Here is a 27,338-nt window from a genome sequence, read left to right on the forward strand (position 1 = left end):
CCTGCTGTTTGACATATTTGGGAGATAAGGGCCCGGTGGTTAATCTGAAGATCATTTTAAGTAACTAACACAATGGAAATCTTATGGGTCAATGTGATAAAAAGTATGCAAGACACATCTCAGGCGCAGTCTTCAGCAACACTCAGTCCTTAACTTTAAGAAATGTTCTGTATAACAAATTGAAGTATATTATGATTTGTTTTTTTGTTCAATGAGGGTCTACCCAACCAAGTTTGGTAGTTACTGAAGTTTTAATTGCATGAACACGGAACTTGTATCTTCTTTAGAATTTATTTTTCAAGAACATCCACAAATGATAAGCAGAGAAGCAAATTCAAAAAGATATTACAACAGGCCACTCACAAAACATATGCACAATGCACTCAATGCACCAAGAAAGAACCTGCCACAAGTTCTCAGAAATATTCAAATTAAACTGATCATAAGCTGATCCAGTAAGACTTACTTTGCTGTAGCACACCGGACGTGAGCCAACAATTGGCAACAGGCCACTAACTGTGGGAAGCCATTGTCAGTTCTGCTACACAAACCTAATACCACACCGGCACAGCATTACTGTATACTAGCACTTAAGGCAGTTTGGAAGTGTGAAGTTGTTGCTTTGTGTTCTCATTTTTGCAAATATATCCTTTATTTAATTAGAACTTAACAAGAGGCAGTAAGCCAATCATTTTTCTCGAGTTTGCCCAGTCGGTTCATCACTTGAAAGTGACCATCCCACCACTGTGTCACACTCCGATGGTACTTAATGTGAAATGCTACCTAGGTCATCTGAGGTCTCGGAAATTGTGTTGTTACGCACTTCAGTATTTTAAAGATAAACCATGTAATCTATGAATGTCAATAGTAGCACAATTTATCACTAAGACCTTTTCCATATTACACTTAAGATGGTGCATGAAAGTATATTTCAGGGAAAAAAACACAAACCTGTTTGATATAAAATACTGATGATCATTTGGGAGTATTAAATTGGAATAAACATCTGAACGAAATGTGCAGGGCTGAAAACTGCCTGGGGAAGCAGTATGTGTCAGGAAGTTTAGTTCTCTTTAAAACTTACAAGGTTGAGAGAACCACCTCGGTGCTCTCCAGGGTATTCTTTTCTCTCTTGCCTTCACAACTGTTGATGATTATACTTCCATTTTTTCTACCTTAGCCCTTTAGGCAAACAAAATGTGGAACACAGCCAGATATTGCAAGAATTAAAACTGAAGCCTCACCCAATTAGGCTAAGATCCATAGCCTTATTAGCAAGTCCTGATTTCAAAGGTAGTATCACAGTGTCTCGCTCTTCCTAACAAAACAAATGTCATTTATGTTTAGATGGCCCTTAGTTGGTGCAAAGTGGTGGTACCAAACTGTGGCCTTCATTATGGGAAAATTTGAATGACCTGTAAAAGAGACAGCTTCAAGCATGTTAGTCAAGCAGTGTGGTGCCATTTCAGAAACAAGGTTACACATAGAATCATCTTGGTTGTTCCGTTTATATAGTGAACAAAAGATGACCTGTCTGTATGCAAGTATAAATATTGAATATCAAGAATGCAGTATTTTGGTAAATTGACTGCATTTTATATAGCGCTTTTATTCAAAGCGCTTTACAATTGATGCCTGTCATTCGCCAGAGCAGTTAGGGGTTAGGTGTCTTGCTCAAGGACACTTCGACACGCCCAGAGCGGGGTTTGAACCGGCAACCCTCCGACTGCCAGACAATCGGTCTTACCTCCTGAGCTATGTCGCATTTTAAAGATGTACAGGTATGTGGCATATCAACATGGCTACTGCATTTGGTTTGAATTGTAAACTCAAATGTCCAATTCTGTATGTTAAATTACAGATACTTTAGAACAGTGGTTCTCAAAGTTGGCCCATTCAACGCCAAACCAAAATAATTACCTTGCATATCATTTATATATTTCATCTAAATATGTGAGTTGTGCTGATGGAAATGTAAGATTTGGGTAATGGTAGGCATGGAACAAACATAGTCAGTGCAGTCCGCTATACCTTGACCAGGCTAGCTGCATTTAAACCATGCCTCTCTGACCCAACAGTGTCACTGTTGCCATGTCTCTGGTTTTCCCTCCTAACTGGGATACTTTGAAAATGAACTCTCAGGTAAAAAAATAAAATAAAATAAATCAAAGCCACCGGTAGCCTTTTTTTTGGGCTAGTTTTAAAAAGCACCACTGGTGCAGTCAGACAGAATGCATGTATGGTGCAATAAAGTGCTTATCTATCCTACAACTGGAAAAGTTTTCATTCTGAGTGGAGTTACATGAATTATGTTATCTGCTTTAAACAACAAACCAATGATTGCTCCTTTACCATCCATTCCAAAGCTGGCACATTTCCAGAAACTTTGGCTGTCCTTCATTGTACGCGAAAACTGTCTGGGGCAAATCAAAAACATACATTAAAACTGAAGTAATATTTTTTTTAAATTTAGAAAGTGAACTATTACTTTAATTTTATGATGTTTATACAAGCAATATTTCAAATTGTTCTGCCAAGATATATCAGGCCCCTTGCTGAGAATCTGAATGCTAGTCATATAACTGTCATAGCATGAAAAGTACAATAACTCACAAACAACTTCAGATTTCCATGGCAGCACAGCAGTCATACACAAAGCACTAAAAGAAAGTCATTGTGTTATAACAAAAGGAATGTATCTGATTAATGAAACTTAATGAAAATTAGAATGTAACTAATACATTTGACTTTCATTAATACAGCAGACATCGTCAGCACATATGTTGGTAGAAGACTCCAAAAAGAGGACACTGCTATTTTAATTGTGCTACATCAAATAAATATTGATCATTGTTTGAGTAGTCATCAGCTTCAATGCACTATTTGAACTGACATTTGAACTGAAAGCCCATGTTGATCTCTGATTCATCTTTGATTGGGCCTTAAGCTTCCCAAACTGTTTCCAAAATGATCTATCTTTTGGAAAAAAAAAAGTGTTCTGCTGGTCAACTGTGAACTTTATATGTCCTACGGGTGACTTGTAATTCTGCTCAGGCACACCTGAATTAATGTGCAAGAATCCCAGTTAACTTATCTAAGCCACTTGTTAATTATGTCTTTGCATGCATTTTAAGGAGAATACCAATGTCAAGCAAGCTACACATGCCGCATTTTATATGTAACCTTCAGTATGGGAAGGTGAGTTTAAGGTCAGCTGCCTCCCACCCACAGCACCAGTGCAGCTGTCTCCTGATGCTCTGTATTAGGGCCCTTTACTGAGTCCCCCCCCCCCCCCCTTCTGTGCATAAATGACCCGCATGATAGCTTTTTATCTCAGCTAGCACTTATGCTGATGGCTAAATTAAATTTTTCATGGTGGGTTTCCATTTGCTTCATCATACCTTCCAACCAGTATAAATCTTAGCTTAGCACCATGTCTCTATCATTAACTAGGGGGACAGATTAGTTGCCATCAAACCACAGACCATTCCCCGATGACCCATCTGAAGATCCCCACTTTGTCAAATGTGATGATGGTCTTGCCATTTACATAGCAAGACTCAAGCAGCATCACTCAGATCAAGCAGATTATGTTGCCTGGGCAATAAACTAAACATAATTGCTTTGCTGCTGTGGCTCTATTCTTAATATTGTATTTAATGTTTTGCATGCTTGACTTTAACTGTACCAGTCATTTTGATTATAAATAATTTGGTAGTTGTTACTGATGTACTTTACACAGATTTTCAAAAAAAAACAAAAAAACAATTTTACCAGGTATTTATTTATGAAGTAGCATACCATTTAAAGATTATGAATGAAATGGCATGTACTAATACAGTAACCCATTAAACCCCACTTAAAATCCAGGGCTTTTTGTAAGAATCCATTCTGTCTTAAATAAATCCAGTTATCTCCTAAATTATATACAGTACAGACATGGTTCAAAGCTCAAAATGCGGAGGGCATTTGCAAAAATGGGAAAATCTCATGATCCTATGGGAGCCTCACTCCATAAACATACAGGACATAATTATTCTGAAAAACAACAAAGTAACCCAAACCTTGTTTTGTATGTTTTTTGTTCTGTGTTGATTATATGTACTTATGATACTGGACAAAACCAAGTTTATTTTTTCAATCATACCACAGGATGTATACAACACCAGGAAAAAGGTTTGGAGTGGACTGAATAAAGCAGTAAAATTTGACATGCATTTTCCCAATGGTGGGCCCAAATCTCCTGAAAACTAAATTCACTTAGAAACAACCAAACCACTTGGTTTTACCTTGCTGTGTGGGCAGACCTGCGACCAGCTGCAGGACTGTTGTAAAGGCTTGTCAGCAGTAAACCTCCTGGTCACAACAGAGTGAGAGTTCACAAGGAAGAAAATGATAAAAATATAAAATCGAATCATAAACGATTTACAATAATATAATGTCCTTTATCATTACTGCAGTGTTTTTTATGCAACGCATTTGCCAGTAAACAAAGCTCCAATAGAGTGTGTGCTAAGCTTCCACTCATGCACAATGTGAAAACACAAAGGGAATGTAAGTCAGTATGTATGGCAAGCCGTTTTAACATTTAATCAAATCATACTCCTATCTGTAACTACATTTTAGATATCCATAGCATTTCTCCTGGTCAAAATTGTATTCTCTCTAGTCAGAATGTAATTAAAGATATCCACAATAACATTCTTACTAGTAGAAATTATATTTCAAGATATTTACAACTTTGATTGTACTACTCAAAACTAAATTTAAGATATCTAAAAATCCTTAAAAAGTATAAGTGGGCGGTTTAACATTTAATAGCTAGACTCGATATATATTGCAGATATCCATAATTCAATTCTTCCTAGTCAAAACAGTTCAGATATCCACAATGACATTTTCCCTATCCTTTGTCATTTCAGATATCCACAACGTCATTCTTCCTAGGACAAATTACGTCATTTTTGCAATTCATGTGTATTGGGCTTTCAATTTCAGATATCCACAACGTCATTCTTGATATCCAGAATGAACATTCTGGATAACTGCAATATAATTCTTACTAGGAAAATTTCAAACCAGAAACTGATATTCAATTATCAACTAATATAACTATTCAATGATAACTGATAACCAATATTCATGTATCATGGCCTTGAAAATGCACCAGTGAAAAATGCAACACTAATAAGAAACGTGTATAATAAAATGTCATCAGATTACTGAAATAATCTAGTAATCGTGGATTTATTTACACATTTCGACATTCCAGTCATGCTAGCAGTTTGTCGATTAGTAAAATGTCTCTAATTTGTCAACCTATTTCACTAACACCAAGCTCAGACTGTAGACGTAAACACATACTTTTCAGTGGTGATTACGTTTGGGGTGATTGGATCTGCATTGCATCTGTGCAGATTCAATTATATTGAAATTGAGAAGCCTTTACTGTATTAATCTGCATAATTTGAAGAATTGAAGATGCTTAGCACCTAGCAAAACGTGACCATAGCCTGCTTAAGTAATACTTTATAAATTATATTTATTTTGGTCATCTTAATATTGTATCATAATAGGCCAGTCATTAGATATTTCTGCTGCGAACGTACAAAGCTGCCGAGCTTCCTTTTTATAATACGTAAACAGACGCTGACGTATTACACAAAACAATGACGCAGTTGCAGACTGTTCTAACCAGAGACTGGTTCTAACGTTAACGCGTGTTTGGTGAAAATGTCAGCTACAGGGAACTTTCAGTCAGTGACACATGTGATATTCGACATGGATGGGTTATTATTAGGTTCGTAAACGCATTGCAAATTAAACTAGCAACTTTAAGAAGCTACGGGGCTAGCTAGTTCACATAGCTGAGATCAAGCGCGACACTGTCGCTTAATACTGAGTGTTACTAACCAGGAAGCTAGCTATCATAACTGCACTGGTTTGCAATGTTGCTGGTAGCCAGCTAGCTATAAGATAACTTAGCCAGCACGCATTTCTAGCTTGCTTCTGGATGCAAAAACTGCAATATGCCTCTTGCTGGAAGTAGCAAGACAAAAGCCCCCAGCCGGTTACGTAGAATACACAACTAGCAAACGTTAGCTAACTGCAAAACACAGTTCGTTTTTAAAATGTGGCTTTAGTAGCTGTTAACTATGGTCGTTCGCTGGCAGACTTGCTGGTGAATACAATGTATCGCAGCAGGCATGCTAGCAGGTGCTGTTCAAGTTTGTTAGCCAAGTTGTCCCTCCCGTACTTTTCGTCCAATAATGGAAATTAAATGTGTAAGTTATAGATGCCACGAGTAGCCACAGTGGCACACTTGAAGAATCTAGGTCGAAGAATCGTGAATATTATAATGTTACTTAACATAATGGCAATGTTACCTAAAGTGAAAATAACTTTTGAATTCAATGAATTAATCTGCTGTTTACCATGCGTGTATATACTAACAACTCTATGGTACTGTCTCATTCATCTTTGAAGATACGGAGAGGCTCTACACAGTTTCGTTTCAGGAAATATGTGACCGGTTTGGAAAGAAATACACATGGGATGTCAAGTCATCTGTAATGGGCAAAAAAGCACTCGACGCTTCACGTATCATTCGAGATTCACTCGAAATTCCCATGACCCCCGAGGAACTTCTTTCCGAAAGTAGAAAAATACAAGAAAGGATATTTCCATCAGCCAAACTAATGCCAGGTATGGAATGGTGATCCCTTCGTATTCGACTTGTAAAGCTGTGTCACTCCGTACTGGATTAGATTTAGGGCTTGTACAGGGCCTGTAACTATTGAGTAAAATATCAGTATTCCACGAATACAATGTGATAGTACTAAGGATTGGTAAAGCAGGCAAAGACAATGGATATCTATCTGTTCTATGTCTGAGGTCACAGGGTGTCTGTCATGGCGTGAGAGCTCATCTTAATCCTGCATGTTCAGGTGTGGAAAAACTCATCCTTCATCTGCACAGCCACAACATCCCCATGGCGGTGGCTACTAGCTCTGCGGGACTGACATTTGAGATGAAGACCAGCCAGCATAAAGACTTCTTCAGCCTTTTCAGCCACATAGTGCTTGGAGACGACCCGGAGGTGAAGAATGGCAAACCGCAGCCAGACTCCTTCCTGGTCTGTGCCAGCAGATTCAACCCCCCAGCTCCTCCAGAGAAGGTACGACTGGCCACTTTCGATTTGCATATACAGCATCCTGTTCAGTCCTCCCTTCATTTCCATCCTTTATTTACAATACAAGCCTTTTCTTTTTTTGTTGATATTTCTAAACTTTTGGGCTTGCTGGTCGCATTACATTATTGACAAACAAATCTGCTGTATAAATTGTGACAACAGGAAAAAAAAACATTTCTGAGAATTATCTGGTTCAAGGAGAACTTTGTTTTTTGAGTCAATAATTTTGATATGTTAGAGGTAATGTGGATATTGTCAAAACCTCATCATGTTTTTTTGCCTTTTCAAAGCACATGCTCATAGGACAAAGTTTCCTTTTAATCCAACACCCCCACCCCCGCCACCCTCCTTGGCTGTCTATCATACAGTCTGAAAAGGACGAACAGTCAATGTTTCACTTGGGGATAGAGCCAAATCTGGTCTATAGTAGTGCTGCATGATGTACTAGTCTCATAGTATCGTGATACCCTTATTTGAAAAACGGTATAATTTTTTTATGCCTGTTCTTCTGTCAAAGGTGTCACTTTTTAGTGAGAAAATGTTTCATTTGTCAGCGTTTTTGCAAGGAGAAATACTACACTACCGGTATGCAATATTTTAAGTAAAAAAACTGGTATTATGACAGCAATAGTTCATAGAATTGCAACCTAGGATTATGCATGCCAAACATGCATTTTATTTGTACATTTACATGCAATAGGCTACATTTTGTCACTTATGTTTGTTTAACTTGTGTTGTTAGGAAGGCATGAAATATTGAGGCACTAAACTTACTGTATATCACAGTCACACAGAATGGCTTTAGTTTCTGCTATCTTGACAACACATTTTGTTAATTCTAGTGGACCTGCTGCGTCACAATACTTCTTTCTTTCCTACATGATATTTATTTTTTGTTTTACGTCCATCTCAAAGTAATGAGAAATGAGTTCCCCACATTGAGATATATTAGAACTAGAGACAGCTTTGGCCTACCAGTTCAGTGCTCCCATTTTAGGAGTATTTGCTCCCAAAAATTCATGTGTGCTAACTGGAAAAAAAATATTTAGTAGCGCATATACTAATTGGGATGCATTGGTCTGCTCTGAATTTTTTCAACTTAGGAGCATGTGGTAATAATAGCTCCTTGGAAATAATGTTAGTGTAGAGCCCAGTATGGGAGCTGCTCATGGTGCATGAAGTCACTTCATGGTTGCTGCTATGTTTGACGATGGGGCTTCAGGGAACCAGAGCACGTGCACTGGATACCTATACATGACGAATCATGGTAAACATAGAGCTGTGACGTGAACCACTGCGCTCACAGGGCGCTATGAGCTTTGAGAGCCAGAGCTTCAGTTAGCTAGTTAGCTACAGGATTTTATAGAAGAAAACAAGTGACTTTTTGTGACAAAGGCATTTATAATGTGGTTTCTAACATTTCTGCAAGGTAAAGCAATAAATGAGGCAGTCCAGTTTGAATTACATAATAAGTTGTGGTTAGATAGCTAACTAAATAACTATTATAGTTGGTAAGCCAGTCTGCAAAACTGGCTAGGTACAACTAGCCAGCTAGCTAGACAGTTGGATGTTGTCGACCGGGGTTATGCATTCAAACGTCAAAGTGCTTCTCATCACATTAATACTGCTAATTAAATCAACCAGCAGTAACCTGCATCAGAGAAATTAGCTGTTTCAACTCGTCGCCACACAAAACACAGCACAAAAAATTTATTGCCAGTCATTTCGGTGTCACCCCCCTCTGATGGTGTCATCTGGTGCGGTCCGCACCCCCCTAGTGACGCCTCTGCCAAACAATACAAACATTCGGTGGCACTCAACTTTAAAATAATCAGTAATTACCTGGGTAGCCATAACTTTTGATGTATTGGAATTCTAAGTCTTGCTAGCAAGCTTACCTGATAGCTTTGCCATAAGTCGCTAGTTAATGTTACAGTCAAGAAGTAATTGACATGTTTATAATCTTTGTCACCTTAATCACCACCACAGCATCATTTCAAAATAGTAAATTAAATAGATGAAGCAATTCTCATATGAAGCAATTCTCATTATTTATGTAGGTCTATGTGTATGTATTTATTCATATTAGTCTTCATCATGCAAAGACAGAAATGCTACAACTAATAACATTTTAATAACAGTATTAATGGCAATATAAAAGTAACAATGGTGTCAAAATAATAATAGTAATAATATTAATTTTCTAAGGGTAGTAATTGAGATTTATGATAAATAGTAGGATAATAGTGGAGGGGGAAGTGCCTCAGTGGGTAAGCGGTGGCAGTGTGAAGTGGCAAGCTGTGGTATTCACATGGTATAGCCTGCACCCGACCTGGTGAAAACATGACTACATGATGCCAATTTTGTTAATAGCACTGCTGTGCCTTTCTCCTGTTCCACGGAGATCTGAGTCTGAGGATTTATTGATTTATTTATTTTTTTCTCACTGACGTTTGTAGAGGTGGTTGTGAATTCAGTGGAGGTGCAGTGCCCCCGCTATTAATACCTGGGGGAAACCCTGAATTGGGTTATTTCTGGGCCTTTCTATAGAATATTTTCACTCTCCGTGCAGTATCGACATTGCCGCGGTACATGTGTAAAATTGCGGATATGACAGAGCTCGTTTTAAATAAAAAGCGCATGAATCGCGAGTCTTAATTTTTCAAACTCTCTCTCTCTCTGCTGTTGAGTTTATTAGTAATTAAAGAGGTTTAAAAAGACAATCTGTGTTGTCAAAATGAACTGTGAAAATCCTCACTTCATTACAGCGAATGCAATGCATTTTATGTTTCAACTGTATGAACCTGCTCATAGAAAGAAAGTACTGACATATATGGAATAAAGTTTGTCAACACAGCAAGTAGTTCATTACCAAATCAAATTGACTAATGAATTGCATGCCTCCAGTCAAGGTGTTTTTCTGTACTGTATTGCTTGGACTGTTTTGCAAGCTTGGTTGTTACACAAATAACTAGTAGCTTATCAAAGGACAAAATGGATCGAAAAAGGCTAGGATTTAGCCATTATGATCTTAAACCTGTCTTTTGACTTTTCTTATCATTAAGCTAATGAAATACCCTGTTAAGGTTACACTACACAACATTGCTGTAAGGAAGACAACAGTATGGTTTTGTGAGGGCTTGCAATGGTTCATCTGTCATCAGTAGCCTACTTTCAGCCAATCAGGTAAATGATCTCATCATGTATATTAATATATGTGACTGAAGCTGCCTTTTCTGTATGAGGGAGGGGATGGAAAGTAAATTATCTAAAATATGTAGAGACATATTTTTAATTCAAATGACCTTCACACATTTACTTTATAGATACTCAGGAATGATTTAAAATGTCAAATAAAACTGCTGCATTGGAACATTAAACCAAGGGTTCTCTAACCCTGACCCTGAAGAATCCCTACAGTCTCTTGCTTAAGCAGGGTTTCCTGCAAGAAAATATTTGCGGATGGGCAAAACTCGGAAAATTGTTGAACGGTTAGGCTACATGGTGCAAAAAAACAAAAAAAAAAACGTGGTTACACGTTTAAACGACAAGCTTCAGAGTTTTTCCCCCCCCCTAAATTTGCTGCATTTCAGTTTAAACTGGTGCACTAACAAGACTATAGCCAAGACATGCTTTTCAAAACAAGTGCCAAAAGAAGCCACAGAGTGGACTGCAAAAGCAAATACTGCAGCCTATATAAGAGCACAAGTCATGGAAAGGCACCATATGATGGGTAATACAGAGCGGACGACTAATGACAAATGTCCTCCTGATACTGTGAAGCCTATCAATTGATGTAATTTACAGTACATCCCATGTAGTTTATGTGCAATCAGCTGTCACCACGGCAGATACAGGATCGGTTTAGTTTCAGTTACACTAAAGTGTCCACACTCAGCCTTTTCCAACAATAGCAATTTCAACTATTGTTCCATAAATTAATCAATGCAAAGTGCAACCCATTTTGGAAGGAATCATGTGTCACAGTACATTACAGAAAATTAAAGCATTAGTTGTCTGAGAAGTGATCTGAATAATTAAAAGTCCTCAAAGGAATATGGAACATTAATTATTTTTAGTGTGAATATACAGTATGTTTCTGTCATAAGAAAGTAAATCATCCATTGTAAGACATTAACAAGTGCCTAATTAAAGAGAACAAACAACTATTTTTACTTAAAGATTTGCAATTTATGCTTGAAATGAAAGACAGCTTACACAGGAGTTCTCCAGGACCCATGGTCCCCTATGGATTTTAGATCCATGTAAAGTCCTTCAGTGTTACAAAAGAGTTGAATGAAATATTTAAACGTGTGTTTGTTCACTTAACCTTGTGTGTGTGCGTACATGCGTGTGTTTCTTGGTTTGATTTATAAATTGGATTTTAGGCACTGTACCTTATAGTAATTATGGATTCAGACTTAAATGACGTGCGGGTTGTTTTTGGTGGTTGGTGATTATTGTTCAAATGTAAACAGTTTTTCCCCCCCCTCATATTTAAATCAAACGCAAAACAGACATTAATTCTTGTTCTCAATAGTAGGATTAGGGCTGAGAACAATGGATTAATATTGAAAATCTAATATAATGTCCTCTTTTTCCCTGTGTAGAGTACACAGATTATGCGCAGATGCGGTATGAAAAACCACAGCTGCAAGGGATTGTTTTTCTGCTCCTGTTCTTTGGTTAGACTACAGTGATTTGAGAATGAGACGTAATGAAACCAAAATGAGCAGGGCTGCCATATGTTGCTGTGCCTAGTGCTTTTGATTTTTTTTCTTCTTTTTATTCCCTGTGGAATGTTGAACCTCTTCATTGGTTCGGACAAGTCAGAAATTATCTACTTATTGTTGCTCCAACCATTGTGGGGTTGATGAAACTTCACTCTGCCATCACTACTAGAACATGATGTAGTGAGTATAGTCCTGCCTTGGAGGACCGTGGCGACAAATCCCAGACCGGGGGTTGGTGTCTTACTTATTAGCAAACCTCAGTGGGCCCAGCTCTGCGCTGCAGCAGGATCCATGACAACCACATCTACAAAAGCAGAATATTTCAAAGAAATGTTGTCAGATCCTTTGGAGAAATATTTGCAAAAAGACTTGCGTGCGTTTGAAAAACAGCCAGCACTCCTGAGGCAGCGCTGCACGGCCTAATGGGTCCTTAGTTTTCTGGGCCCCGCGTTCGGATGCGCATTTGTCTTGATAATGTATGAAGCAGCTGCTGAAGGACTTGACAATATGCGCAGCAGGATAATAAACGACGGCCTGCCCTCCGACGTGACACGCCTTCCCGAGCGCCCGGGCGGCCTGCGGAGCGGGAGCGAGCGCCGGCTAACTGCCGCGCCGCCGAATTGGCGCCTGTCATAATGAATCCGCTACGAGCCCAATCATTATTAATCAGGACAAGGACAGTGGGGGAGATGGAGAGGGCCTTCCCCCCGTATATACCTGCAGTATGATACCTGTGTATCAAGAGCACATCAGAGCCATTTCACATTAATGGTAGTAATGCGATAACTGTCCCCTGTGTCATTTTCAGTGTGAATTATGTGCATTCCTATCCAATTATTTTCTCCTTTGAAAAGTCACTGCAACATTTTTTTTTTTTTTTTTGCTTTTCTCAAATTTAATTTAGTTTCAGTGCTGCCTCTTGCATACTGAAGTATTTTAATCTTCAGTCAGCAAAAAAGGCTTAGTTTCTGGTCACAGGGGTCTCCATCCAAGCATCTGTAGAAAATTGAACGAAACTTGGAAATAAACACTGGTAAATGCGACATACTCAGTCTAAATCTTAATATTACCAATATATATTTAGTTTTATTCTCATCAGACTAATTCTCAACTAACCTTATACATTCCCTTTAAACAGATACTATACATGACACAAATGTATAGTTAAAAATGCATCATTGAAATATTCAGATTAGAGGAAAAAAAGTGTTCAGTATCTGGCACATAGTGCATACCTGACTGTTGTTATTTTTGTCTTAAATGTGGTAAAACTCACCTGTTTCAATCTACAGGCATGAATTTTGTGCTAATCTGATGTTGGTTGGCTCTTTACAGGAGTTTTCCTTTGAACATCTTCAATGGATGGGATTTTCTTTGTGTGGCATCTGAAGGTGGCTTCCTGGCTATAACTGCATCACAGAGATGGCAGTAACATTGGAGCCATTATGAATGATTCAAGTTACTGTGGCACAATTCATGGATGTTGCGTCTCACAATTCCTAGACTCTTTAGACCCAGCCCATATCAAGGTCATCTCTTCCAAGTGACAACAGTAGTTCCATGATAGTGTGAGGTTTTGATTTCTGAATGTAATGACACGCTTTCAGGCTTCTCGCAAGTTGTTTGTACTGGTACAGTAGTCTTAATTGCCCTCATATACATCAGTCTGCCCATTTAAGAGGGCTATTTAACGAATGGTCTGGGGACCACTTGCGGCCCACCTCTTGGATCGTTGATTATTGAGAAGGAAAAAAATACTTTTTTCACATCCATGAAATATTGTATCCAGGTCTGCATTTTCGGGGTTGGACAATTTGATGGTCTGGATGCCCAGGATTACTATTTTTCTGTCCCAGCCTACTAAACTGTGAGGCACCGAAGGCCATAAGACTGCCAGTAAATTCTTTATAAAAAGAAAATATATATAGTTGGGTGAGATTAGTAGTCATTTCTCTTGGGTGACTTTTAGTTGGTTCTCCCTTGATTATGTTTTTGCTTAGCCTACAAAAGCGTACTTACTCTAGTGATTAAAAAATAAAAATTAAACAGCTTAGCTGGCTGCCTTGCCCCATATGTTAATTTAAGTTGATGGCAATTTGCAATTTGAATGCCAACTGACTTCATATTTACTCTGGGAGATGCCCTAGTTGTGCATTGTGATCAGTAGAGTGGCAAGAGCACTAAAAAGGTCAAGTTAATTAAGATAGCTTTTAAACTACAATATTCTCAAAATGTTTGTAAAGCAGAAAGTAAGTTGTACCATACCAAGTGATACCGTTTTCTTGAGAACACGAATAGCCATATAGTTCATTTTTTTAGTTATCACAATTATGATTTTTTTTATTAAACTGCTCTATTTTAAATACAACACAATGCTCAGTAGATAATACAGCTATACACGTGTATATTCCAGGATGCCAGTATATCCTACCTGGACTATCAAAAATTTGACTGGGTTACCAGATTGCTTGGGAGACCCCTGATCTATACAGACAACATAGGCCTACTGCCCACCTGTGACAGAATAATAATTATGCTATGCATGTATGTATTAACATCTACTTTAACATAAAGACATTTTATTCTTGCACTGATTTATAAGTATATGCACAATGTGTTGGCCCATCAGCTCCATATATATCTGGCCCTCGGAAGAAGTAGTTGAAGAATGCTGCTGTGTAGTTTATTGCTATTGAGGTGTTCTTCTCATTGATTTTTGCCTACAGGTGTAAAGATGAATAATTTTGTTAATCCTGTTTTTATTATTTATTAATATGCTACCACATTGCCCTTGAACACAAATCCAAATACTTAAAATGACATTGGAGAAAACCTAATCATCCATAATTCAGAATCAATAGTGCACAGTGGCCGCTTTTCCAGGTCTCTGTATAAGTTTCAGTTATTTTATGGGACGATCAATGTGGGTAGTCAATGTGCATTTTAAGAAAATATTAACAAAAAAAAAGCTGGAAATATCACTTCTAAACTCTAGAGTGCTGGTCTGAAGTCAACTCAGTGAAGAGTTGTTTCAGAGATGATGTTTCTGGAACAGGCTCCAGAACAGGCTGTCAAAAGAGCTCCAGGTTGCCTTTCCCTTACTGCAGACTGCTTTGCTGGTGCTAAAGTTGGTTATAAATGCTCAGTGAACCAAATTCTGAAATAGAGTGTTCAGTAATTGAAAGGGTTGCCTCTTCCAAATGCTTAACCATATAGTTAAAACACAAGCTGTCCTTCAAGATCCATGTAATAATGTCATGAGGAAGCTTAAATTAAAACAGGATTTTTACATACTGTAATAAGACTTAAGTCTTCTTTTTTAATGTTGAGCTACTTCTCTGTCTTTGATTAGGGTGACATGTAGATGCACGTGGCCTCTTCTGTTTTAAGGGGTCTTGACACAGTTTTCACGCTTCTTTGCATTTTATTATCAGCACAAACTTTCTTACCCACCAACATGGTCTTTATCAAATGAGAGGCTGGACCTCATTGATCATGTGTAGGAAACAGTATTATATTTGTATATATATTATATTTGTTTCATATTGAAATCAATACTGGGTTAGCTGCTTTGCTAGCTCTATTGTAGTCTTGTTTTCAGTAATTGCAGTCACTGGCTATGCTCCTCTAAGTGAGTACTTTTTACTGTTCTAAGGTATTCACAGTTTTTGGGAAAACTTTTAAAAAAATTTTTACTATGCACCTTGGACACAGAACAAATGCCTGTAATGTAATGTAATGTAACTTATAGCAAAAAATTTGAAACTGGAGCCACTAGGTAATTTTATACTCTTGTTCACTGTACTATGCTTGACGAGCGCAGTTGTTTCTGTTTGTAGGAAGCCATGTTCTGCTGTTTGTATAATTGTTTTTGTATCAGTGTTCTCTGTTGTGTGTCATCTTGGTCATTAAATGTTTTTTTTTTTTTTTCCCAATGTAGTCTGTTTAATGGCTGCTATCTTGGGCTTGGGCTGGCTTGGGCTCTTGAAAAAGAGATTTAATCTAATGGGACCTCCTAGTTAAATACTTTTTGAAAGAATAAATAAGTGTTCAGCTTAGATATGCTCATTTAACGACAGTGTTCTCATTGCCCAGGCTTTCTCATTAGAGTTGCTATAAGAATCAGTGTAAAGAATGTGTGGTATCTAGTTTCTGGGAATCAAATGTGTTTGACCATTTCGTGCTACCTCAAGTAGAAATGGAAACTGTTTTTTTGGCAACCCCTCATTGATTTTACTAGAATTATTTTGCAAAATGAGGTTTACAGTTGCACTGTGATTAACGTATTATGTAGGAAGGCTATAGTATTAATAGTTTTTTTTATTTTTTGGCTGTTTCTCCATTAAGCTTGTGCAACATTGAGTTCTATTCATAATATGCACTCTCTTCTGTTTCAATCCTACTGGACCTTTCTGCAGCTTTTAACACTGCTGCCCACATGACCTTCTTTCTCCCTGACCACACTTGGTATCTCTGTCCTTGCGGTGGGCTACTGTTTTCCCCCTATTTGTTAAATGTGCGCCAAGACATGGGCAGTTCACAGCTCAGTAGTTCAGAAGGAGTTAAAGTAGCCTAGATGATTTAAATAGCGTTCCTGTTACATCCACTATGTCCTTCAGCCCGAGGTTTGTGCTGTTTGTCACTGATTGCCAGCTTTGCTTCTGTGCCGGCTGATATTCAAACCAGGCAATTTTCTTAGCTTTGAATTTTTAAAATTTTAGCTCTTTATCAACAGCCACACATATTGAAAACTCCAGGCTATAAGCTGTTGGTTATAGTGGGTATCACATGACAAACAAAAGACAACATATAGTAATGAATTGGATGTGTCTGTTTGCTTTGTGTTATTGAAGAAACTATAAAGTATAAGTTGAGGATATTGATTGCCGGAGTCCATTTCTTTCTGCCTGAAAAATAAATTTGCAGCACAAGCATGAGAAAATGAGATATGAATTTGAAGATTAAGAAAATGTATATAATCTACAAATGCATTCATCCTCTTTATGCTTATTTTTATGAGTCTGAGTAAACCGCAATCTATCTTGAAAGTTCAGTTTTTAAAGCATTCACGTGGCCCATATGGAACATAGTGTTCATATTTGTTTTTGTATACTCATCATTAATAAAACCAAATAAATGGGTGAATAAAAGTACCTGCTGGATGTTTTTCCTGGGAAAAGTGATGCCAAAGTGAGAGTTGGTTATTGTAACCTTGGCTGGTGGCTCTGTGCGCATGTTTCAGTGTGAATATGTTGCTGTGCAGTATTGGAAATAGCTGTAAGTGTTCATCAGGACCGTGCAGAGACCTTTAGAAGGACAGGTGCTCAAAGTGGGGGAAAAAACAACACCAACCTAGAAAAACAGTCTTACGGCACCCAGTTATTCTACAGAATATATTTTGTCTGGAGCATGGAAATATTTTTGGATTCCCTGTAAATTATTTGGACGGAAAACTGTTGTGGTCTGAAAAAGGGAAAAAAAAAAATACTATTTGTAGACTGTATAAATTTGATCCTGTACAGTGATGGCAATGAGGCCTTTTTATTTTATTTATCATTTTGTTTCAGCCCTGCCAATTTGTTAAGAAAGCGCTTTACTGTGACTAACTGCCGCTTGAAAGTGGTGGTTGCATAATGCAGCATTCTGTGTTTTTTTACACAGAAAAAAAGAACTAACGTGCAGGGGAGAAAGTGCAAAGGTTCTGTAAAAGCAGATTATCTGAGCTCTTTTTAAGATTACAATGGGTGATACAGACTTGAACTACAACAGAATAATTACTCCTGTTTTTTGGAGCCACTCATCCTTCAGTTTGTCTGATATTTGTGTTGTTTATTGACAATAATATTAACACAGCTGCTGGTAGCATTGCAAGATTCAAAGAGAAAGCGCTTAATTTGTATCCATGTATCTCATTTCATCCCACTAATCCCACCATTCCATCTCGCTTCTGTTACAAGAGTCATGATAAAATTAGGAACAACATAAATCGACTGTGCTGTTATTTTCAATTGGCATGTTTTATAGCAAAATATTTTTAAACAGTAAGTCAATCAGTGCAGAATGCTAATTCTGAAACGTAATGCGCTCTAAAGATGCAGCATTCCAAGCCGTTACCATGGGAAAGGAAAAGTAGTCCAATCTGATGACTGATACATTGGCTAAAGGATAGACACATCTTTTTTGCCTAACAAATTTAGTGGGCAGAATAGTTTATGTAAATATACGGTTATAAATATACCCTTAAGCGAACTGTACCATTAGTTCAGTGTACCATTACATCCGTACTCATCAGCTGAAGTACAGAGGGAAGGACCATTTAGCCACCATTTGGGTTGGGAAATTTGTACCATGTCTGATGAAAATATGTACTGAAAGTACCGGTTTGTTCATGTGATGACTAGGATCAACGACTGAAGTTTTCACCTGGCACAGTGTGTACAAAGCACTCTTTATCCAAAGGGCATCAGAGGTGAATCATCCACGCGTCCACACAGTCGTTCGTTCTCTCTCCAGAGTCCAAAAGTTCTCCGCACTTTTCCCACATAGCCGGAACATTTTTACTTCCGAAGTTGGATTTTATTTCTCCGCGCTGGTCCAGTGATAAAAGGTTACGTGCCCCCCCCAGCACCCCCCCCCCCCCCATCCCCGCAGTCCGCCCCAGGCTGGGCTGATCATTTAGAAGATATGGCTCATAATCCGTCACTGTCGCCGCGTCCCCCGCTTTATCCTCGCAGGTCCTCTCATCCCCGCGCCGGTCGCTCCCTTTCTCTCCCTCCTTTTCGGCACGCCGCGCTCCTGCGTCTCTCGCTTTCCTGGCGTCAGCGGTGCCGCTCGACGTGTAAATCCTCGCTGTGAAATGTGTCTCTGGTGGGACCCTGTTGACGGGAGCGGCTCGCCCGAGCCTGCGGTGTGCTGTGTGTGTGTGTTTAATCCTTGTGTGTCGTAAACAGTCTGTCGGAGGCCTAGTGTAATTCATGGGCAGTCCGGGACCGTAATAATGGGAGTATCCTCTGCATACTTGCTGATCTTTGTTTGCTGGGGTCAGTTCGCTGTTCTTTATTTAGGCTGTGATTCCGGGCTTGTGTGTGGACTTTGTGCACACAGGGTGGGGCCTGGAGTTTACGCATCTCTAGTGGATCTAACTTAGAGGGTAGGGTACACCATGTTCTGAAACTAAGCTAGGGAAATTGATACCTTTTGAAACTAAGAAACGGAAACTGCCAGTATATACATATTCAGAGCCGTGCAGGGCCGTATTTTAGATTGGATGATCAATATGATAATAGGCTAGAAGATCTGAAAATGTATTTATTAAAGTGCATTGCTAGCCTACGGGTGAACCAGCATTAAACTCGTCTGTTTTAGTTGCTCAGGCTGTAAAATATTTAGCTATTAACTTTCTATCTTTTCCATTCACACTCTTGCTTGGGGTCTATTTCAAAGTGCCTCCCTGCTGGTGCACTGTAGTTTTTAAAATAAGATCTTACTATATAGCATCTCATTTGAATGTTTAGTTTTTTTCACCGTTTAGATTATCTTTGGTGCCATGCTGGTAACGTCTGCATGCTAGCTATAGCTACAGCACGTTAACTGCACTGTAGTGGGACATTGACAAACTGCACCCATGTTACCAGGGAGGTGTATTTTTGCTACCAAGCTATTATTGGAAAGTGTGGTTTGTATTTTTATTATTGTAGTCCCATATTTTTAAAGAGACTGGCTATAATTTAAGTTTTGCTGTGTGTGTTTGTGTGCATGTGCGTTTGTGTGTGTGTGTGTTTGCGTGCGCGCCTGTTTTTATGGAGAGAGTTTTGTTTAGAGTGCATGTGGGTGAATGCGTGTTCTGAACGTGGTATACATGAAGATGTGTTGTGTGTGCATGTGCTCCTGTGAGAGTGTATGTATTGTGTGTGCGTGTGTGTGTATATACTGTACGTGTGTGTCTGGGAGTAGAGGCAGTGATCTCAGCTTGCAGAGAGTTCACACTGAGCGTTGACGCGCGGGGAAGGACTTGTCAATCGATGGCACAGTGGCATCCTGTGGGGAGCCGGTTATTACACCACACCTTCGGAGCGAGGCTGACAATGGCAGAGAAAGAGCAGGAAGCCTCTCCGCTGTAACAGAGAGCCGCATATGCATCCAAATGGAGCTGTGTTTCTAAGAAACACACTGCACAGTGAACGCTGTACCGCCCTGCTGGATTCTGTGTCCTCCGGCTCCACTCAATAAAGCCTGCCTGCTCACATACATCTTCTGCGAACTGGAACAAACAGTGCGGTCATGAATGATTCAAGTTCTGAAGTGACAATTAGATTTAAACAGCAAAACAGTGTTTGAACCAGTTTCATTTAAAAAATGAAAAAAAGCAAATTTGCTGATTTTCGACGACATCTTTTGACAGTGTGCTGGGATGATCAGGTATGAAGGTGATCATTCATTTGGCTACATTGGTATTCGTATGTCTTTGGAGGTTTTACGCCATAAAAAAGAAATGGCAGAAAGAGAGACTCTGCTTTATGTGGGTTCGCTGATTCCCACTGGGGCAGCGCCTCACTCCTTTCATTTGCAGAGTGTGGCGTGGCTCTGGTCTGCGGCCTCCTGACGCGTTCCGGAGCGGGCTCTCCATCCGCAGTGATGGAAACGACTTAATGAGATTTACGGGAGTAGCGCTCCTGCCGCACTCCTGGTATTTTTATGTCCTTTGAAGTGTTTATTGGAAATTAGTCACATTCCGGAGGGGTAGGGAATGTCCCCCACGCCAGGTCTTTTGCTCTGCATCTCTTGCGTCTGATCAGCTGTTTGTCATGGGCATTGAAGTATTTTTGAACATGTTGACACATCATAATGCACTGTTTACATTTCAGGTATATGTATCTTTCTCAGTTCAAGCACCAGCCTTCCATCTTGTGCAGGCTTTGAATTTATTTAATGATACACTACTACACACTTGTGGCTACGGTTTAAACTCAGCAGGCTCTTAAAGGATTAAGTATTATATGATCTCTGAACCACTCTGGTGGACATGCTGCTATGTATTACAGTCCCTCATTGAGCTTTATTGCATTATGGGAAGTGTTTTCTTTTCTTGGAAGTGGAATTAATAAACGGATTTATGACATACATTTGCATCAAGTTTGCCAGAGGCCTGTGTTTGCGCCTTCCCCAGTACATTTCAGATTCAGCCGTACCAGTGAGCAGGCTTAAACTCCAGATGGGCTGTTGCTGTTATATGCTTGTGAAAGGTGCAAAGCCTGAGATATTTCAGTATGGTTGCGCAGCTGCGTAAATTGATAAATGCTATGATAAATAGAAAGTAAACAATATAGTATAATATCATTTTAGAGATGAATGCAGTATAGTTGAAGCTTCTGCCTCATCTTAACAAAATCCCATTCAGTGAAGATTTTATGTATTCATAAGCTATGCAAGTATCTGTTAGGCCCTTAAGTCGCACTGGCCCGGGGGAAAGGGAGCTGATTCTAGCACACTTCTTCCCTTAGCATATAGTTTTCAATGTAGAAAAACGCCCACAGTTACCCACACATCCAAGTCACTGTCTACGTAATTAATTCAGACTTCCAAAATCTAGGCCTGCCATTAGGCTAATAGTACTGATATCAGAATTAGGCCAAGTTACGACAATCGATATTGGCTATCTTGGCTCACACAAATTAAACGAGCTGTATTCCAAAGCAATCATGCCTGTCGTCAAAATGATTCACAAATAGTAACCATTTAAGTTTGGGTATGTCACAGGCTTGGGTTAAAGAAGGGGACACTGCAAAGTGGTTAAGCAAATTGAGTGAATGATATTCCACTGTATAGATGTGTAAATGAAACATACTGAGACTATTTCAGGCACAGTCGATTAATATTAAATGCATGTAAATATTAAATACAGATCTGAATCTGCACAACAAATTGGAATATAGGTTTTTGGTTTTTTTTGCTTTCAAATCAAAGCCATTAAACTGATTCCCAAAGTGAGGAGCGCTCTCCTAATGCCTGCACCTCTGAAATGAGTAAAACATGTTCCTGTAGGCACTACTGTCCGATGTCTGCAGCAAGTAGCCCAGCAAGCGATGATCCAGAATCGCTTTGTACTTGTCCGCCGAGATAGCCCCGTTGGTGAGGCAGCCTTCCTCCAACACGTCCCCAAAACCGCTCACCCCCCGCCCCCCCACAGCACGAGCAGTACAAAGCCCTGTCCTCTGATTAAAGCAGGCTGTGAGCGTGGGCCGTGCGTTACGCGTGGGGGCGCACGAGGGACCCCCCCCCCACGCAGCGGCGCTCCTGGGGAGCCCATCATTTCCAGCTTTCTCTTTTGCTGAGTTTCACACTCCCTGCCTCCACTGCAGACAGCCGCTACATTTTCATTCTTCCGCCACGTCTGATTAATAGCCCGCCTTTTCCCTCCGCGTTTCCCGAGCAGCCTTGGCCTGCCGCTGGGGGCCGCGTGTGCGAGAGGCCGCGTGGCTGCGCATACGCTCTCTGATTTCCAAAGGGGCTGCGGCAAAACCGTGCCGTTTTCTGAGTGCAAATGCGCAAAGTAGTGCATTTGCTGTAAATGTGCCAGATCCCTTGTTCTGCTGTTGCCGCACTGGGAAGAACTGAAATTAACAAGTTTCTCTCCATGGCAACATGACACAGACTGTCTTGGTAATTGCTGGAGTTTGTGATTCCATTGACCTTAACTAGAAAACTACTTCTGAATCTCTCAGAGCAACTACATTAGTATGAAATATCATTTTCCCATCTTTTTGGGCACATAGTATAGCGCATAACCTGTATTCTTTATTTTATACCTTTGGAGGGAACTATATTTGTTTTTCTGATGTTTTTGCCCCAATCATTAATTTTACTTGACCATGAAATGATCTGAAGCTACACCATGATCTAAAGTCACCTGTATATACAACCATGCATGCACACGTACTGTTACATGCAGCCTCTCTCATTCCTTCTCACAATCTGTTTAGGAAGCTTCTCTAATTTTTGATGGCCTAGCCAGCCCTACTCCCTAGAGGTTGATGTTGGGAGACTGCAGTGGGTGTCAGTAATGCAGAGAATATGTGTGCGATGCATTCATTTTCCATTACAACACAACCGCAATAATTACGGGTCATTAGTGTGGCTTCTTGAGTAATTAAGAGTTTTAATTGCCTCGCATTGAAGGGGCACAGTTAAGCCTTTCCATTATGCACATTACTTTTCCGCAATCATTGTCCTTTGCCAGACAGTAGGCTTAGTGACATCACAAAAGTCAATTAGGCCTTTTCATGGAAGGAGAGTCGAGTGCACGCCTTTGTAATGCCTGGGTATAAAGAAAGCTGTCCTTAAAATCCTAGATAAGGCCCATTTCACTGTAGCTCTCTGCGATTGGCCCTTTTGTTTCCTGGAGCATAACGAATCGGAGGCGCTCGTCCGCAGATCGGAAATCTCATTGGAGGCTCTCAGAGATTGCGGATTTGTGCCGGAGGAGCCAGACGCGCTCTCAGCAGCGGCCTCCCGAGCCTAATCCTTCCGCACAGCTCCCGACAGCCAGGGTTCCTCTGAAGGCGCCAGGCTTTCGGACGGCCCGGTCACCATGACAGGATGTGGGCTCCGTCAGCGCAATCACTGACTCCAAGATGCAGGAAGCATCGGCGGGTTAGTGGTAGGGCACGTCTTTGTCCGCGCCCGACCTGTGTCTCGAGCTGGAGTGACAGGGCTTTGATGTGGCGTTTTGTGGTTAGGAACGTGGAACAGGAACTTCCTGTCACTCAGTGAGAGGTCTTTCCTCCAGCACCGCATCTCAGATCAATCATACTTTCCACTCAACAATAGTGTGGTATTTTCTCATGTCCAGTTTTTTTTTCACTGAAGTAGAAATGCTTTGCTTTGCTTCTACTGTGGTGTTAGTCTGGATGGTTTCCTTTTGGCTTTTCGACAATGCCCTACCATTGTATAGTAAGGTCATGACTATACATTTTATTAAATGAAGGTTTTGGTGGAACTGAAACCCTAAGCTCTCAAGTGAGTGCAAAACACTTAATTGAATTAATATCTATATTTTGCATTATTTTTTGGCATTTAGCAGGTGCTTTTATGTGGATATTGATTGATGTAATTCAGTAAGTACCTTGTTAAGGAGTAATGTGGCTGCTTCCCGGCTGGGTACAAACCCACAGCCTTTAGTTACAAGCCCACTTTTCAATCCGCTGCCCTACCACCATGTAAAACAGTAGGCTAGAACCTGGCGAGCAGTTGAGATGTTCCCAGGCTTTTAACCGTGACGGCCGCCATGTTATCCTGAATCCGCAGTGCCTGGTGTTCGAGGACGCGCCGAACGGCGTGCTGGCGGGCCGCGCCGCGGGGATGCAGGTTGTCATGATCCCCGACGACAACCTGGACCGCAGCCTGACCCGGGAGGCCTTGCTGGTGCTGAGGACGATGGAGGACTTCAGACCCGAACTCTTCGGCCTGCCCGCCTACAGCTGAGCCCACCGCCCGTGTGCCGCGGGGCGTGTCGGCAGGTACGCCAGCCAAACCTTCAGACGGGTTCACGAAAGAGCACCAATTTTCTTTTGGTGGTTCACTAAATCAAACATGGAGTACTGTAAAACTGATAATGATTTAATTTTTACTTAAGGGCAAATGGCAGTTGGTTGTAGATCATTGTACCCTGCCTTCAACATTGATTTGGTGTCAGGATACACACCCTGCACCTGGCAGCTCCTGACGTTGCATATCTAACTCCTCTGAAGATCCACATCTCTGGGCTTCTACTCTGAGTATGAGAGGCCACCTTATGCCAGTGTCCTGGGTAGAATTGAACACATTGACATGTTTCACAGAGTGTGATTTAAGGTCTTCTGTGTCCTATTTAATTGTACGGTGAGATTTCTTTCCTGGCAACAGATTGTGTAAGTTGTTATGATTATGTGTATTAATTAGTCATGGTCCTGAACAGTGATTGTTCTTTTTTTAATGACTTTGCTTAAAGAAACGCATTCTCACATTTGCGAGCAGATTATGGCAGTGTGCTTTCTGAGCCAGCAGAGAATGCGAGCAGCCTTTGGCCTTGAGTCACCCCATTGGCTCGGCTCCTGACTGGTGCTAAAGCATGCAAACCCACACATGCACGAGTCCATGCGCTCGCACCGAAATACACACATATGCGTGCATACACACACACCCACACACTCCCAAACACTGTCTACACCACTCTAAGGGGATGGTTGTCACCCATCCCCTAAAACAGGATTTCACACAGCAAGTCCCCCTGCCTTCTTTGATCATGAAATTACGGCAATCACAGCCTCTCTGGCCTTCTCTGTGCCATCACCAAGTCCTGGCAGAATCCAGCCTCCGCCAAGAGATTTGGCTCATAAATACAAGTGCATCATGCAAACGCAATCTCCGAGAGATCCAGTTTAATGCATGTCCAAATTAAAAATTCAGCTTGGCAGGTTTCACTTGACTGTGAGTGTTCCCAGCTTGATAAACACAAGTTAAAAGTAGTTAAATACCATTCAAGGTAGCCATTTAATGGGCCTGGACAGAATAATTATGTACAATCAACAGATTATTTATTGACAGTATAACATTAAGGGAAAAACACATGCTGAGAAGATACTGAATTACAGGTCTCAGCATCACTGCTTTTTATGTGTGATTTTAAATCTGGAAGCTTTATAGGTTGCACTGCAGATCTCTTTCTGGTGGAAGAGTTGGGGTGGTGGGGGTTGAGAATTGAAAGTTGTCTACAAATGGGATAACGTAAAAATAAAATATTTTTCTTGAGCCTGCGTTGTGGTTTCATTAAATTTGTGTTTGCACAAAAATTTTCTTTGGGACTAAGAAAAAACTACATAAAGCAGGAAACTTCACAGATAATAATTGAATTTTGAACTCTATAGTATATAGTATTTCATTGTTCCAAGGGTTGACCCATAGAGCCAGGGAAGGCCATCAGTGCCAGGGCTGCATTTTCTGACTTGCTGCTGGCAAGTGGTGACCCCAGTGTGATCCTGAGAAATAGGGATTGTAATTTAATTCTGCTAATTGCTGATTGCCGGGCAGCGTTTTCCCTGCGTCCTCCCCATCCCTGCCCCACGTTTGCAATAAACGTGTGGTAGAGCAGTGGATAGTTGAGTCCACAAATGGTTCCTGTTTGAAAATTTACATGATTGGGGGAAAAATAAATAGACGTGATTGACACTGTGTTATAGTCAATCAGAGAGTGATGAACAATGAAGCTAATCCCATTACAGCCAGGTTCGACCAGGTGGAAGAGAGGAGAGACTTAGATGTATACTTTATATCTTACTTAAATAATTAGTGCAATGTTTTTTTTTCCTTACAGTTCGGCTGATTCAGCAATTGCCATTTCTTGTGAAGAGCGTATTTGTAAGTTGTAAGGGAAGTTATTTCACACAAAATTTTAACAAAATTTTGAACAACATTTGGATAACACATTTTCCAATGATTCAGGTCTAAATGCTCAGAGTTTCAAGGAGAAGTACCGTGTGGACAGATGAAGAAAACAGTGGACTAAAAACCAACATTAGACAGTTTTTGTTAATTACATTAAGTAATGAAGAAGAATCCAAAATAAGGATAGGATAAAGGGGAGAGGACTGGCAATGACTTGTAATGGCCTCTCATCCCTCATCTCCCTCCCTGACATATCCCAGGCTCAGAGTGGGTGGGCGGGAGGGGCTTGGTTAGCCTCAGGCTGCCCTGGGGTGACAGTAGGCCTGCGCAGGGTCTCCTGGTGACCGCAGCACAGGGAGCATAACGTCCTCCACTGCTGAGGTGCCTCTGGAGGCCAGCAGTGCCTTGCGCCTGACCATAAAAGGGGGGTGGTGGGGTTTCACTCACTGAAATACACATCTTATGCTGGAACCTTCAGACAAAGCTTTTGAGTTCCACTCATTTGTGGAAACCTCTTCCACACATTCTGTGAAGGAGAGAGCATGTGAGCGGGAGTGTCTGCATGAGTGCTTTCACAGGTCTTTCCCCCCCTGTCCTTGCTGTATAGCTCATATCTTTATATCACCAAAGTGCTAACAGAGGGCCTTAAATACATTTGAGCCCTGCTTTAGTTCAGTGAGAATCGTTCCAAGATACCATCTACATCTGAGAAAGGGCAGCCTTTTCAAACTATTGTAATTCTGATTCTTTTCTGCCTTAAGCTATGAGACATTTGTTCATTATTGTATAATCAGAGGGGGAGGAAAAGTTGAGAAGCGGGTACTTTCAAGGATTGCTCAGCCAGCTCTGAAGTGAAACAAAATGATCTAGGTCATGGTGAGACCCAGGCCTAAGAAACATAATCACATTTTTCTTTTGTAAAGAAATCAACATGTTTTTCTCCACTTCTGCACCTTTCAAATGCAGTTGGAAATGTTATTCACAGTTGACAACAA

The 27,338-nt window shown here is 40.3% G+C and overlaps 1 protein-coding gene across 3 annotated transcripts; it reads left to right on the forward strand.

Moving 5' to 3' along the window:
• Window positions 1-5,669: 5,669 nt before the first annotated feature.
• Window positions 5,670-25,710, forward strand: pudp (pseudouridine 5'-phosphatase). 3 transcript variants are annotated; one of them, XM_064310008.1, is made up of 4 exons: window positions 5,670-5,800; window positions 6,487-6,705; window positions 6,948-7,177; window positions 24,229-25,710. In XM_064310008.1, exons 1-4 carry the CDS (start codon window positions 5,734-5,736, stop codon window positions 24,403-24,405), a joined length of 693 nt encoding a protein of 230 aa, XP_064166078.1. In that variant the 5' UTR covers window positions 5,670-5,733; the 3' UTR covers window positions 24,406-25,710. The 3 variants fall into 3 exon arrangements, with proteins under 3 accessions (XP_064166078.1, XP_064166081.1, XP_064166080.1); XM_064310011.1 differs by lacking the exon at window positions 24,229-25,710 and adding an exon at window positions 13,261-17,381; XM_064310010.1 differs by lacking the exon at window positions 5,670-5,800 and adding an exon at window positions 5,877-6,284.
• Window positions 25,711-27,338: the final 1,628 nt, after the last annotated feature.

This window comes from Anguilla rostrata, chromosome 15, assembly GCF_018555375.3.
Source record: "Anguilla rostrata isolate EN2019 chromosome 15, ASM1855537v3, whole genome shotgun sequence".
Classification (NCBI taxonomy): domain Eukaryota; kingdom Metazoa; phylum Chordata; class Actinopteri; order Anguilliformes; family Anguillidae; genus Anguilla; species Anguilla rostrata.